The following is a 14,840-nucleotide window of genomic DNA, read 5'->3' on the forward strand; positions in this document are numbered from 1 at the left end:
CTTGTGCGGCATCGCCAAATAAATGACCCTGACATACATACTAAACAAACATGAAGAGAAACACACGCCTGATCCCACGTGTACTGGGTTACTTGCATTTGTTCAGAGGGTTTGTATTTGACTAAAGTGCTGCCACTCAGAGCAGCGTTCAAAAGAGCGCCAATGTTTTAATGTTTGAGATGGAAAGTTAGCTAACAGCGCCTAAGGCCAGCGCTTAACCTTTAAGAGTAGCGTGTGAGAAAGCCATTTTAGCTGGTGGTGAGAAACTCTGGCATCGACTTCACACGCTGGGTGAGCCTGCAGATGCCGCATCTGGTTTCATTAATGTGAAAAGCCACGAGTTTGAGGCATGCTTGTGCGATTGGTGGTTGTATTGGGGTTGCATGTGACGACGCTCTGAGCAGGTGGATGATGGGTTCAGGGAAAATGGGTCAAAAACTGGGCGAGTGGCCGGTCTCCGCACAGCAATAATGTATGGCAAATAGAGAGAAAGACAAATATGTAGGTTTGTAAAGTCTTTGAGTGTGTGGGTGTGTCAGAGAGTTTACTCAATAGTCAGGTTCCTCTTAAGAAATCACTGCAAGCGAATAATGCTCAAACTTCCTCTGAACACATCAATGCAAGTCATCAACAAGGCCACAAAACACACACACACACACACACACACACACACACAAAAAAAACATCTGACATAGCATGTCTGGAGATTATTACGACTACTGTTCAAGAGTTTAAGGTCAGTGCACCCTTGCTAAATAAATTTCTTTCTTTCTTTGTTTTGTTAAAAAAAATAAATAAATAAAATAATAATAAACTAAATAAAATAAAGTTGTCCAAATGAAGTTCTTAGTAATGCATGTTATTACATTTCATCACGTTTTAATTATTTATTATTATTTATTAAGTTTATTTATTAATTATTAAGTTTTAAATTTAAGTTTAAGTGTTTTATTAAGTTTTGATATATTTAAGGTAGGAAATATTTTCCCTATTATATCTTTACCTAATATCCTTATGATTTTTGGGATAAAAGAAAAATCTGTAATTTTAACCCATACAATGGCTATTTCTACAAATATACTTGTGATACTTAAAACTGGTTTAGTGGTCCAGGGTCATAAAAATAAATAAATAAATCAAATCAATAAATCAATCAATCAATAAATAAATGATCACTTAAAAAATAGAATAAAATAAATAAATAAATAAATATAATAATAATAATAATAATAAATTATATATTATACATATATGCATTAAACTGATGACATAAAGTCAATAAATAAAAGCATTATTTTGTCAATTTAATTTTCATAAAAGCAAATAATTTTTTTCCACTAATCAAAAAATTAGTTTTTCTACTAAGGAAATACATAGGCATATATCACTATTAAAGTGTAATAACCTTTCATAATATTTGTATTTTTTTAACACATATTATAAAAATAAATGCAGCCCTGGTGAGCATGATTTTTTTATTTATTTTTATTTTAGCAAGCCCGATCAAGCCCAAACTACTCATCAGACTGTAACATTGCGCAACGCGCTACATATTAACTTTTTTATAATACCATTTATAAATAATATTTACATGCGGCATACCACATAACGCCCTTTAGCCATGACATCACAATACAGCATGGCCTTATCACATTTACAAAACTATTACTGCTTGATATAAAAAAAAACAGCATTTTATGAAGCAAAGATAAAATGTTAAAGAGGCCAAAAGTTTAATGACAGCTAAATGTGAAAAAAGTAATACCTTACAGTAAACTACAAAAAAAAAAGGGAAGTATTCTATACTGGCAAACCAGCCAACAGGAAGTGTTGCAAGCGAAACAAGTGTGTGTGGCACAAGATGATCAAATCAAGACAAGATCTGCGGTGTCTGATATATCAGACTACGGAAACAGAGGTGAGCAAGTTAGAGAGAACAAAGAAAGAAAGAAAGAAAGAAAGAGAGAAAGAGAGAAAGAAAGAGTGATAAAGCAAGGCAGTGAAAGTGAGGGAGCTGAAGAATTGAGAGAAAGAGAGAGAGAGAGAGAGAGAGAGACAAATGGACCCACCCTGTGCTGGAATGTATTTTCCCAGTAACTGACCCCACCATAAAACTAACAGGGAAGCGTTTGTGGGTAGCCTGACTTCAACCAATCTCTACTCAGGTAACACTAGTCTTTTTCAGGCCAAAAGATCTGCTTTTCTTCTCAGAGATTCATGGAAGGAAATCAGAGTTTAGATTAGCGGTTTTTCCTAATGATATCTTATAAGCAGGGTGATCAATGGCCAATTTTACACTGATAATACACAGTATATGGTGAATTCAGGTAAATTAGGTCTATTTCGAACCCTCAGAAGAGGTATGTGTATTTCATTTACTGGAACTTGTCCTACATAAAACAACTGAATGATAACATTAATGGTAAAACAAACATTTGACAGCAAAAATTACCATCTGAAAATCAAAAACTGATTTTAACCATCAAATGAAGTGAATATGGCAACAGTGTGAGTGGAGCGATGGCCTTCACACATACACTGACACAGCTCTGAAGTGAGAGGACAATGTGTACTTCCTGTCCTACTGTTTCCACTTCCTGTGCACATGCAGACCACATGCTGCTGATGCTGCAAATACTTGACATTCACTTCCTGTTCAAGAAACATACGATATGGTCATATGTACAAGCCAGAGAATGATCAGAATGATTCTAAAGGTGAGAGGAAATACACCAAAATCACTACAGGAAATTAGTCACAAACACAGAGATGAAGAAATCAAAGCAATTTGATAAAGTGCTGAGGCTGAGGATGTAGAATAGACAATATGGGATGAATCACATGCTTAAAGTGTAATATTTTAGGGTTAGGATATAGAATAAATTTAAAATCAATTATTCTCAAGTTATTATGCCTGATACAAAGTCACAATTCTGACTTTTTTTTCTCAGAATGATATAAACTCGCAATTGTGAGGATTCTGAGGGGAAAAAGACTCAAATCTTTATTTCGCAATTGTAACCTTTCTCGCAATGGCGTTATAAAGTCAGAATTGTGAGTTTATTTCACAATTCTGACTTTATAACTCAGTTTCTGAGGAAAGTGGCAGAAATGAGCTTTCATAGATAACAGATAAATTGCTAATATTTTAAAAATGAGTATTTTATCTTAAAAAAACTAAAATGAATCATTTTAAAAATAAGAGCATAAAAAAAAATTCAGATTTGCATTCATTTTGAAATTTGCTAAAGATAATATTTAACAGTGTTTTTGAATTATTAGCATTTTTAACGATTAAATTAAATACTAGATCATGGTTAACTAAATGTAAAAATATATTAGCATGCACAATTAATATCCAATATCGATGGATACATTAAAAAAAAGTGACACCAAAATATAGTACGTGTCTAATTTCTAACAAAATTCTGCCAGAATCCTCAATCTGATGAACTGAAACCTAATTAAGCACATCACTGAAAAGGTTTAAAAAACGCTGTGAGGCAGCAGGTCAAAATCTACTCTTAGTTCTTCAGGATTAAAACTGGAAATCACTGGCACACTTGTGAATCCAGCAAAGCCAGAGGATCATCTCCCCATGCAAATGCCCTAATTAAAACCCGACACCTAATAGCTCATACATTAATAGCTTTGCACATTAATCATTCACTTTTCCATAACCCACACAAGAAAAACGTGCATATATTATGCTTTTGACTAGACTGTGCCTTTAGCGAAGCATGAGGTGGAATACGGTTGAAACTGCTAAATGCACAAGTGCAAACATTGTAAGTACAAAAAAAGTCAAATATTTGCAGACTGGTTGTAAGGGGACTCCCATGCTTTGGGTGTCTGACATCTGGTGCTTGCGCTTCAGTCTCTCTAGTGATACTGAAGTCATTTTAGAAGCTGGTGCTTAGAAAAGAACCCAATTATCTCCCCTGATGGAGTTTACTAGGACGGTCATTGTTCACAGACTCCGTCAGCAACGGAAGGAAAATTATAGACAATTAGGAGGATACTTGCAAACACATATACATAGCAATAATAGAACACTGCAGGATTGAGCTGTAAAAGCCAGAAACAGGGACGTTTGCTTGATCTGGTTCCATCGACCCAAAGTCAATGGGTTTTTGGTTAAATGCCTGAAATTAGGTCTGTGGTTAACACAAGATCAACATATTTTCACGATTTAACATATTTCCACGTAACACCCCTCCCATGATTTTTAAAATCTTTTACATGGGAAAAGGTGGCTTAATAAGTTGTTAAATGAGACTACAGAGGCTGTCGAGGATATTAAGAGTTTTGAAAGGCTTAACGCTGATGCCGTTAAAATCAGGCGAGCATTGTGTAGGATTATCCTTAAAGGTGACATATCATAAAAATCTTAAACATGGACTTTTTACATGTTTAAGTGCTATAAATGGGTCTATATATAAATATAATAAATGATCTGTGGGGTATTTTGAGCTCAAACTTCACAGACACATTCTGGGGACAGCTGAGACTTGTAAAAGGGGCATAATAGGTCACATTTAATGGGTTACTCCACCCCAAAATGAACATTTTGTCATTAATCGCTTACCGCCATGTCGTTCCAAACCCATAAAGCTTTGTTCGTCTTTGGAACACAATTTAAGATATTTTGGATGAAAACCGGTGGTGGTTCTATTGACTGACAAGAAAATACCACTGTCAAGGACCAGAAAAGTATGAAATACGTTGTCAAAATAGTCCATCTGCCATCAGTGGTTTAACCATAATTTTACGAAGCTGCGAGAATACTTTTTGTATGCAAAGAAAACAAAAATAACACCTTTATTCAACAATTTGTCTCCTCCATGTCACCACAGGGCCAGGACGCAAACTGTGTATGCCGTTCTGTGTCAGGAACACCAAACGGATATGTTTTCTATGGTTTTTTTTTGAAAGCAGCGTATGCACGTGGCGCAGCTGACACAGAACAGCATACGCTGTTTGCGTCCAGTGGATACTCTTCAAAATTGCGCTATGGTGATGCATTGAATAAATGTTGATCTGATGGCAGATGGACTATTTTGATGATGTCTTTTATACTTTTCTGTGCCTTGACAGTGACATTAACTTCAGTGCAGTCAAGGGGACAGTCACCAGCTTTCATCCAAAATATCTTAAATTGTGTTCAGACGAACAAAGCTTTGTGGGTTTGGAACGACATGGGGGTAAGTGATTAATGACAAAATTTTCATTTTGGGATGGAGTAACCCTATGAACAAAATGTATAAGAATCATAAACTTTTATTTACAGTCACAGAGCTTATTTTCTGCAATAATTCAAAAGCCAATGGAAAAAGGGTTTTTGTCGATGGAACCAGTATGATGCTAATTTCCAGGTAGGTCTACCAAAATCTGTCATCCGTTGTTACTTTTTAGTTAGTTTAGTTTTATGACCAGATCAGATCGGAGTGATCCACCTAGAAAACTAATTATCAGTCCTCACAGCTTGGCTCAGGCTTGTTCAAATACACCTGACACCACTTTTAAATGAACTAACATGATCCTCACCCCTCGCCTCACTCCAGGACTTCAGAAAAGTTCAGCTAGAACAACAAACTCATATTTCTTTTATTTGCACAATCGATCGCTCCCATCACACTATCCTCTCCTCCACTCTGCTTTTTGGAGAATTATTGACAATTTCTTTGTAGCTTTGTAAAGAGGTCACTCAGAATGGCATTCCAGAGATCTCAGTATCTGGACAACAGGAGGACACCAAACCACACTGCATGAAAGCCAGAACATTTATCAACAGCTTTACTTAGAAACAGTGCCAACATATCGGACTGTTTGTTGCATTTCTCTCTGAAGTGCTTACAGATGGCAGATGGTTCCTGTACTCCCGTGGGATACGACGAGAGATTATTTTCACACATCTTGTTGTCTTATAAGAGAGTAGCTCAAATGTAACCGTTTGGACTGCAAGATTCTTCTATAAACTCAAAGATCTAAAAAGATAATCAAGTCTAGCAGAACTGTCTCATCATGCACTTAAATGCTGGGAAATCAAACCCATTTCTCAATCAAACCCATGAGACCTACCTCATCATGTTTCAGACTTGACTAGTTCAGACAAGTTCAGGCTCTATGAGACAGTTCATCATCAGAAACACAGATCTGAAGAACTAACACAATCAATTCAGGTTCTTCATGAACTAAAAACTCTTCAAAATGAACTATTCCATTTAGACAATTCCTTCTGAAGTCTGATATCAAGGCAAATGCGTGCAAAAATTGGAAAAAGTGGGTCAGTTTTCATCATATTGCAAACAAAGCATAATATTAGGATTGAATTACACTGCAGGAATGCACATATTCATTCAAATATGACACTGAGCCCACCGTCTGCAAGAGCAGTACGGTACCAGTGTGTTCTATAAACACAAGAGAAAGCAATTTAATGCATTTTATAATAATATTAATTAATTATGTAAACCAACAAAGAACATATTTAAATAATGCGACTCATTGTCATGTTCTAAAATAAATATACATCAAATAGTTTTATCGATATGTGGGTCATTCCATCCAAAGAGGTCCAAAAATTGTAAAATAAACATAAAAATGGTAGTTTTGCAATAACAATAAATAGTGGGGGAGGAAAAGAAATTAAAAATGGTCACATAACTTCCATTAAACCACATAGGACAGACTGGACCATTCAGGAAACCATGGGTGTCAGCTTCCTAGATGCAATGAAGGAACATAGTCTGCTTATTTTTAACATTCACTTAAATTCAAGAAACTCTGCATCACGTATTTGCAGGATAACTCTTGCGATTTGAATTAAAAAGGCATTATTTTAGGAGCATTTCCAACTCTAATCCAAAATCCGCTGCTCTAGAAGTCTGTTACACAACAGGGCTGAAATGCTGATACAGGACACACAACTGTTCATCATAACAGGTAAATTTATAAATGATATATCAATCTAAGACATGACGGCACTTTAAATGTATTTTTTCAGTGGAGATTCTGGCAATGTAATGGCATGTTTCAGCATTCATTCCGGTGCCAATTTGATGCTTATCAACTTACAAGGGAGGATAAATAACATGGAAAATGACTTCTGTGTAAAAATCTAATCTAAACTACACAAGAACTCAACATTCGATTTCAAAAAGCTTGCTGAAAACTGAACAATGCCAAATTTGTACAATGAAAAAATAATATAGATACCACCAGCCAAAAGTTTTTGAACAGTAAGAATGTTTCTAAGGAATCTCGTTTGATCTAACGTACACCAACAACAGTACAATTTTGAAATATTTTTCCATTTAAAATTATTGTTTTCTATTTGAAATGTAAAATGTAAATTTGAAAAGCATTAAAATGTAATTTCAAAGCTGAATTTTTAGCATCATTACTCCAGTCACAGTCCTTCAGATATCATTCTAATATTCCGATTTGTGGCTCAAGAAACATTTATTATTATTATTATTATGTTGAAAACAGCAGTAGAATTTTTTCATGTTTCTTTGATGAACAGCATTTATCTGAAATAGAAATCTTTTGGAAAATTATAAATGTCTTTATTATAGCTTTTGATCAATTTAAAGCATCCTTGCTAAATTTAAAAGTATTAATTTCTGTAATTTCTTTAAAAATAAATATATTATACTGCTTCCAGGCTTTTGAATGGTATAGTGCATAATGTTACAAAAGCTTTATATTTCAGATAAATGCTGATCTTTCTATTCATCAGAGAATCCCGAAAAAATGTACTCAACTGTTTTAAATATTACTACTAATAAAAATGTTTCTTGAACAGCAATTTAGCATGTTACAATGATTTCTGCAGGATCATGTGACACAGAAGACTGGAGTAATGATTCTGAAAATTTAGCTTTGATCACAGGAATAAATTAAATTAAATTTTAAAATATATTAAAATAGAAAACAGTTGTTTTAAATAGTAAAAATATTTCAAAATTTTACTATTTTTGCTGTATTTTGGATCAAATAAATGCAGGCTTGGTGAGCAGAAGACTTTAAAAACATTACAGTTCAAAAAATGTTGAATGGTAGTGTATACATAACTTTTTTGGGATTTTTTTTTCTACTTGTACTTTTTACTATTTATTTTATTTTATACAAATGTTTTTTTAGTAAATGAAGTTTATTTTCGAAATATTTAGACAAAAAAATAAAAAATAAATTACATAAATAATTTGAATTAAAAAATGATCAAAATAAATATATTTTAAATGGATGGACACAGACAGATGTAAAAAAATAAAAAATAAAAACCTATTTTTCTGTTGGATTGTCAACTATTCAATATAGTACTTTTAGATTTTTTAACAATTTTAATACACATTTATTTTAATACTTATTCATAAATTTTCAGTTTTACACTGATCTCCTTTAAACCTTTTCACAGATCACCAAGTATAAATTAAAATTAATTTAGGGATTGTCAAGCCCTCTACTATCAAGACAGCACTGCAGGGGTGCACACACCCTTTGCCACATGTCACCATGTGTCTCTATGACTATCCAGCTCTTTCACATGCTGTATAGAGGTTTATCTGATCCACAAGGGCCTGTCCTTACTACTAGATAAGACAATGCAGGACACAAGTATGCAAAACCACAATACCAGTGATATGCCTACAGGTAGCTGTTTAAGTTTGCTGGAGTGGATTGAGAGCAAGACACACATGATGTTACTGCGATAAAGCCAAACAACCACCCACCCTAAATTTGGTTGCTTGGTTAACTGACAGATTACCAACCCCCAATAAGACAACAACCCATTTACCCACCCTTATTTACATTTTAAACCCCCTTTATGTTAATGGATCAACAGCTGGCTTGAAACAATTGGTTTCAAAACCTACAGGGCTGCCCAACTAGACATGTTTATGGCATCAAGGGCGTTAAATAATGCGGATATGATGTCTAGATAGGCAGCCCACTAGATTTTGAGACACAGCCAGTGAGTGAAATAAAGAGGGCTCAGACAGAGATAGACAGGAGGGTGGCTCACAGGATGCCTGAGCAGGACGTGCAGACGAACGAGCCCACGGTCATGTTGGCGTAGGTCGGGCCGCGCTGGTCGCAGTCGAAGCACTTTCGGTTGGGCGCCAAACTCGTCATTTCCCGCAGCATCTTCAGGTGTTTTTCCTCCTGTTTTCGCTTCGCGCTGGCAGCCATGGCCGGAGCCGTTAATATAGCGTCGGTCAATTAAAAAAAATAATGTAATAAAAATCCAATATGTGTTCCTGGGGAAATATCAGACAGGGGTTTCCTTTAAAACGTGTCACCAGGAAGCTAAGACGGAGCGGAGTTCTTCAGAAGGGCCTCACGTTTCGCGAACAACGGGCGAAAAGCGCCGTAGTGAAGAGAGGAGGGTCCTGAGGCGCAGGCACTTTCTTTAACGGCCAGCCTCCCCACTCTACTTTCACTGCCAGTGAGAGACTCGACGGCCAGCCCTCCCACTCTGAAAGCGTGCAGTTTGACATAACGACCAACAGGGGGATGAGAAACCAAACGGCTCAATGCTAAAACAGTCCATAAGATTTGTCCTACGGTGTTAAATCTATATGGAAATATAACAGATATACCCTCATAAATAGTTTTGCTCAATATCAGTACTTACAAGTAATAAAAACATTTTTGCGTAACAGAGTCACAAACCAACTAGCACCGGAGCGAAAACTCTGGAACGGGAACGCGAGCAACCAATCACAGGCGCTGTATAGGATCACGTGATCACAGTTCCCAAGCGCAACGGTTTAACCCTCATTTAAATGTTCTTATCCCGCAGCGCCCTCTTGAGGAACTCATTGACGAAACACAACAACACAGCGGCTCTGCAAGAGTGACCTAATTCAGAGGATTTGGCTCGCTGAGGACATGAATCGACTTTATTAATCACCTTTTGTTGGCCATGAATATGTATAATGAAGTGATAAACGAAGCTGCGTAAATTAGATGAAGCAGCTTTTTGTTGTATTGGGCTTATTCTGTATATTTCTCAGTTTTGTATATGCACATACCCTAACGTCTTGAGCTTACAGATGAATTCCTACGCTGAAAAAAAGTGTAGAAACATTTTTCTCCTCAGATACTGATAGTAAGTTTAACAAATAATAATTTGCAAGTAACTCGTAAATAAAACATGACATTTAAATTCCAAGTCTATTCTTCGACGTGAAAGTAAGCCTGTGGGCGAGACTTCCGGTTCATTAGCCGCTATAGATAAAATAACAATAACAACGTGCAGTAAACGGTAAACTGCTTGCGCTACAAACCAGTGTGTTCATAATTAAGATAATACATTAAAATAATATGGTAAGACACCAATCTGCAATATCAAGCAGCAAAACGACCTGTTTTGTACAGCTAAAAATAGTGAGACGCAGTTGAGACCAGAAGCCAGACCCATAAAATTTACAAAGTTAATTTTATTAAACTGGCTGGCTTTTAAAACAAATGAACATGGTGGTTTGCTCATCAGAGTTCATTAAGATTAACGATGTAGCAAGATGGATAAAACGGTAGGAGGAAACCATAACATGGAATCTTCAAACTATTTTGAGATAATTTAACAGAATCGTCTAGCAATTATCTGTGTTTCTAATCATCACTATTACCGTATGACTGCTGGCCAAGTAGAATCTGGCTGATTAGATGAGTAAAATACTGTATCTATATATATGGTGACCAACTCTGAGCCAGGGTGCAAAACCAGTATCCATGACAACACAAAAAGTTCTGCCTAAAATTGCTTTTGTATTCTATCCAGACTGTACATTTGAAGTGGAACATTTTGTTCAGAAGTTTTATTAGCAACCAAAGCTTAACATTTATATACATCAGTTTATATGTAGCAACACATCTAAAGAACGTACACCTACAGAGCAGACAAAAGCTCATTGTAGTCTGTGGTACATCACGATTTTCAGTCTCTCTGGCAAATTAGGTTGGACTCTTGTAACTCCACAGCCACATGTGAGGAAAAAGAAATTGAGTTTTTCTCTACATATAGTTGTGGTAAAGCAGATGATGATGAATGTTGGTACACATGTCAGTTCTTCAAGCCAGACTATAAAACATTGACTGCTGGATTCCGTATCATTTATCCGCTGGTGAGAGCCTGTGTGCTGGGCTTCTGAAGCTGCTCACGGAGGGCAGAGAAGTCCCACGGTCTGCGGTTCTCTGTGAAGCCATAGAGTTTCCTCAGAGCCACACGCGCTGCCTCCTCTTCTGCTGCCAGGACAGTCTCGCCTGGACCCTGAGCCAGCAGCTTACGGTCACTGACACAAAATAAGAGAGACAAAAAAAAAAAAAAAAAAAGAAAAAAAAAAAAAATCAATCAAAACCTAAACTGAGAGGAGTATTGATTATCTGCTATAGCGTTGGGTCTGAAATTGTTTCTTGGAGGAGACCAGAATAAATCTCTAAAAAGACTCAACCCTGAAATGACACATCAGATTAATCAACTAGAGCTTTATTTACAGGCTGTGAAGAATACAGATCAGGGTTTCGATACTTGGCAGCATGACATTACACAATGCTTCGTAAATGTTAGTTTATTAACAATGACCTCATGCAGCTTATTAAAGCTTGTGTCATACCTGTAAAGTCCGACGAAATAGATAGGGAGGACGGTACTGGCGCCGGCAGAGTGGATGAGGCGGGGCTCGGGTAGAGCTATACCTTTACGGGTCAACTCTTTGACCAGCAGCCCCATGGGATCAACCACCTTCCACATGTCGAACAGATCTTTCCCGATTAGCTGAGTCACCAGAAAATCCTGCAAAATTACACACACAACAAATTAATCAACCTTTAGTGAACAAAGATTAGGGTCTGTAATGCATATATAATATAATATAATATAATATAATAAATTGCTAAATATATAATGAAATACCAATTCTATAATTATCTATAATCTGAATTTTTAAAATTATTTTAAGTTATTCTACACACATATACAGTATATAATATATGCATATTTATTTAAAAATTATATAATATTAAAATGATATAACTATATGGATAGATATGTCTATAAATCATTCAACATGAAATATACAATTTCTCAATTTATAAGTAATAACAATAATTCATTTTCAGTAATTACACACACATACACTTAATAAAAATAATATTAAAATTATATATATACACAGTAAATTTTTTTAAATTTAAAAATAAAATCTAAAAATATAAACATGAAATTTCAAACTTTTTTTTACTTTTTAAACAATTTTATTAATAATTTCTTTATTCATTTTAAATGATGTTTTATATATATATATATATATATATATATATATATATATATATTTTTTTTTTTTTTTTTTTTAAGGGGTGTGACGAGGCACTTATCCCACGAGATGAGACACGAGACTGGGTTAACGAGAACGAGACAAGACTTTACACTTTTTTTTACACTTTTCTTAAGAAATCCTCAATGATGAAATATATAGGGAAAATAGTTTTGTGAAAAAGGCAAAATGAAACAAACAAACAAAAAAAAACACGTAGGTTCATTTTATACTTTATGAAATTAAACTTTCATTTGAATGAATTATATGCAGTAATAAACAACATTTAAACAAGAGCTTCACGTTCTGGATAAATTGAGAATCCCAGTGTTTATACCCAAACTTTGAACTTTTATCCCAGTACTTCTGTTATTTAAATGTCTGTAACACAGAAATAATGATTATAATGTGGTTGAAAAGACTGTTTGTGTTGCTCTTTCTGCGTTCACATTTACCCCGACCCCCTGATTCATTAACATGGGCAGCGGCAAAACGTGCTCCATTGACGCTCCACTGACACTCGCAATGTGAATGTACACACATATATACACACATATACACATACATTTATTAAAAAAATAAACTTTATATAAATAAAATAATTTATATTTAATTATTTACACAACCAAACACACTTGTTCAAAATGTAAAAAAAAAAGTTGAAAAGTTAACTTTAAGGGGACTCTTGTCTTACCCTAATGAAAACCCCGGCTCGCACAGGCCCGCTGCTCTGCTCCAGAGCCCCAATCACAGCGAAGAACGTTCCTTGCAGGGTTGCATCAGGAACAGGAAACTCTGCACTCATTGTCAAATCTTCTACAGCGAGGTTCCGTGCGACGTGACACATGACCTCTGACCCTGTCAGGTGGCCTACGACAGCTGCCACACCCTCCTCAGGCAGGCTGGGAAAGCTGCCCCTACACCAGTCACTGAGGAAACCCTTTACATAACAATAGAAAGAGAAATATGAATATCAAACCAATTTTCCAGCATGACACTCATCAGTGTCCTCACCTTTGTGAACTGTTGACCATGCACACACAGCTCGCCGTTGTGTTTCAGGTTGAGAGCGGTTGTCTCCAAATCAAGGCCCAGTGCTCGCCTCCTCTCCTCTTCAGATCGTAAGTAACACGCGTTAACGAATGCCGTCTTCAGAAGCTCCAGAGAGAAACTCTCCTGCACTCGGGCACCGAAAGCCTCCACTTCAGCATGGTAATCAAAGTTTGGCTCCTGGGAGCTGATGGGAAGAGGGTTAAAGGGGTGCACGTAAAATTAAAATTGTGTTTATATATTTAAAAAAATAATAAAAATTGAGGTTTGTAACACGTGAATGAGTGAAATGATTACAGATTACATTTGATTACATTTTTGGCTGAACTATACCTTTAAGAAGATTTATCAATGCCAATCATCTCAAAAAGGTCTAAGATATATTTATTTATTTTACACTCAAACCAAATATTAATAATAGTATGTACTGCCATCACATTTTTCTTTCAAACACAACATGCTCTAAGTCTCTTAATGCTAAAATGTAAAAATATAAATTATTTATATGAATATCAGTCATGCATTCTAATTATCGCAGTGTACTTTGTTACATTCAGAGAAAAGCATTTATTAAATTGGCAAATTACGCAAAATGCGCTAATATTTCAGCCCTGAAAAGATGACAAGATACAGTAATGAAAAGAGTGCATGGATAAGACATCTACAGTCTTAAAACCTAGTGAGCTGGCTACCTAGATAGCATTTCTGGGCATCACAGATACGCTCTAACACACTGAAATATAATGTCTAGGTAGGCAGCTCACTATGATTTGAGTCACGGCCGGAGAGTATCACAAATGGCCTTGAGATATTCTACTGACCGTGGCTTTGGAGGTGGAGGTCCCTCCATCTTTCGCTTCCTCTCCATGATGAGTGTGTAAGCCTTCATCCATCTCTTCTTCTCTCTGACCTGTATGAGCATCACTCCTCTGCACACATTATGGTAATGCAAAGGTAACACAGCGCGACTCACGAGTGCCCTGCACGCCGCCATGACAGCCGCGACCTGACACTGCACAGTCCGCGAAAGAGAGACGGAAAGCGGGAGGGAAACTGTCCACAGCGCCGCCACGTGTCCGGAGCACTGAGTTTGTGGGTTTTGTCAAGTGGGACGCCAAAAGTAAGACTTTTTTTCTCTTTTACCCCCCTTTTTTGGCAAATTTGTGCACTAACCTTTTTTAAACGTTGACTCGAGGATCACAGGTAGTGCAATTTCTTGGGACAATCCACCTTATTTTTCTCGTAAGAGCGGGTGCGGCCTTTTGTAAATTTTATGTGTCTGGCTTCCATCTGCATCCAGCTTGTTTTGCTGCTTGATATTGCAAATTGGTGTGTCTTACCATGTTATTTTATTGTATTATCTCAATTATGAACACACTGGTTTGTAGTGCAAACAGTTTTACTGTTTATTGCACGTTGTTATTCTTCTTGTTAACCTTACTTCTGCATTGAAGAATAAGGTGGATA

The 14,840-nt window shown here is 36.0% G+C and overlaps 2 protein-coding genes across 2 annotated transcripts in view; both read right to left on the bottom strand.

Annotated features, from left to right (window-relative positions):
- agfg1a (ArfGAP with FG repeats 1a) overlaps positions 1-9,482 on the bottom strand; it is a 30,776-nt gene extending 21,294 nt beyond the window's left edge. Inside the window, 1 exon segment of the mRNA XM_051129035.1 lies at positions 9,032-9,482. Within this exon segment, the coding sequence (XP_050984992.1) occupies positions 9,032-9,198 (167 nt within the window). The 5' untranslated portion in view covers positions 9,199-9,482.
- Positions 9,483-10,431: 949 nt separating this feature from the next.
- Positions 10,432-14,414, bottom strand: mrpl44 (mitochondrial ribosomal protein L44). The gene is made up of 5 exons (XM_051128508.1): positions 14,195-14,414; positions 13,338-13,560; positions 13,018-13,263; positions 11,625-11,803; positions 10,432-11,303 (listed from the first exon to the last, which is right to left on the bottom strand). The coding sequence occupies exons 1-5, from the start codon at positions 14,365-14,367 to the stop codon at positions 11,126-11,128; spliced, it is 999 nt and encodes a 332-aa protein (XP_050984465.1). The 5' UTR covers positions 14,368-14,414; the 3' UTR covers positions 10,432-11,125.
- Between the last annotated feature and the right edge of the window lie 426 nt (positions 14,415-14,840).

This window comes from Labeo rohita, chromosome 15 (assembly GCF_022985175.1).
Source record: "Labeo rohita strain BAU-BD-2019 chromosome 15, IGBB_LRoh.1.0, whole genome shotgun sequence".
Classification (NCBI taxonomy): domain Eukaryota; kingdom Metazoa; phylum Chordata; class Actinopteri; order Cypriniformes; family Cyprinidae; genus Labeo; species Labeo rohita.

What these genes read in the sequence shown, in the direction of transcription:
- mrpl44 (XM_051128508.1), bottom strand. Translation starts at nt 14,367, where the DNA reads ATGGCGGCGTGCAGGGCACTCGTGAGTCGCGCTGTGTTACCTTTGCAT. An exon ending in GAGCCGGGGTTTTCATTAGG is followed by an intron (nt 11,804 to 13,017) that starts GTAAGACAAGAG and finishes GTAATTTTGCAG; the next exon opens with GATTTTCTGGTGACTCAGCT. An exon ending in TATTTCGTCGGACTTTACAG is followed by an intron (nt 11,304 to 11,624) that starts GTATGACACAAG and finishes ATTTTGTGTCAG; the next exon opens with TGACCGTAAGCTGCTGGCTC.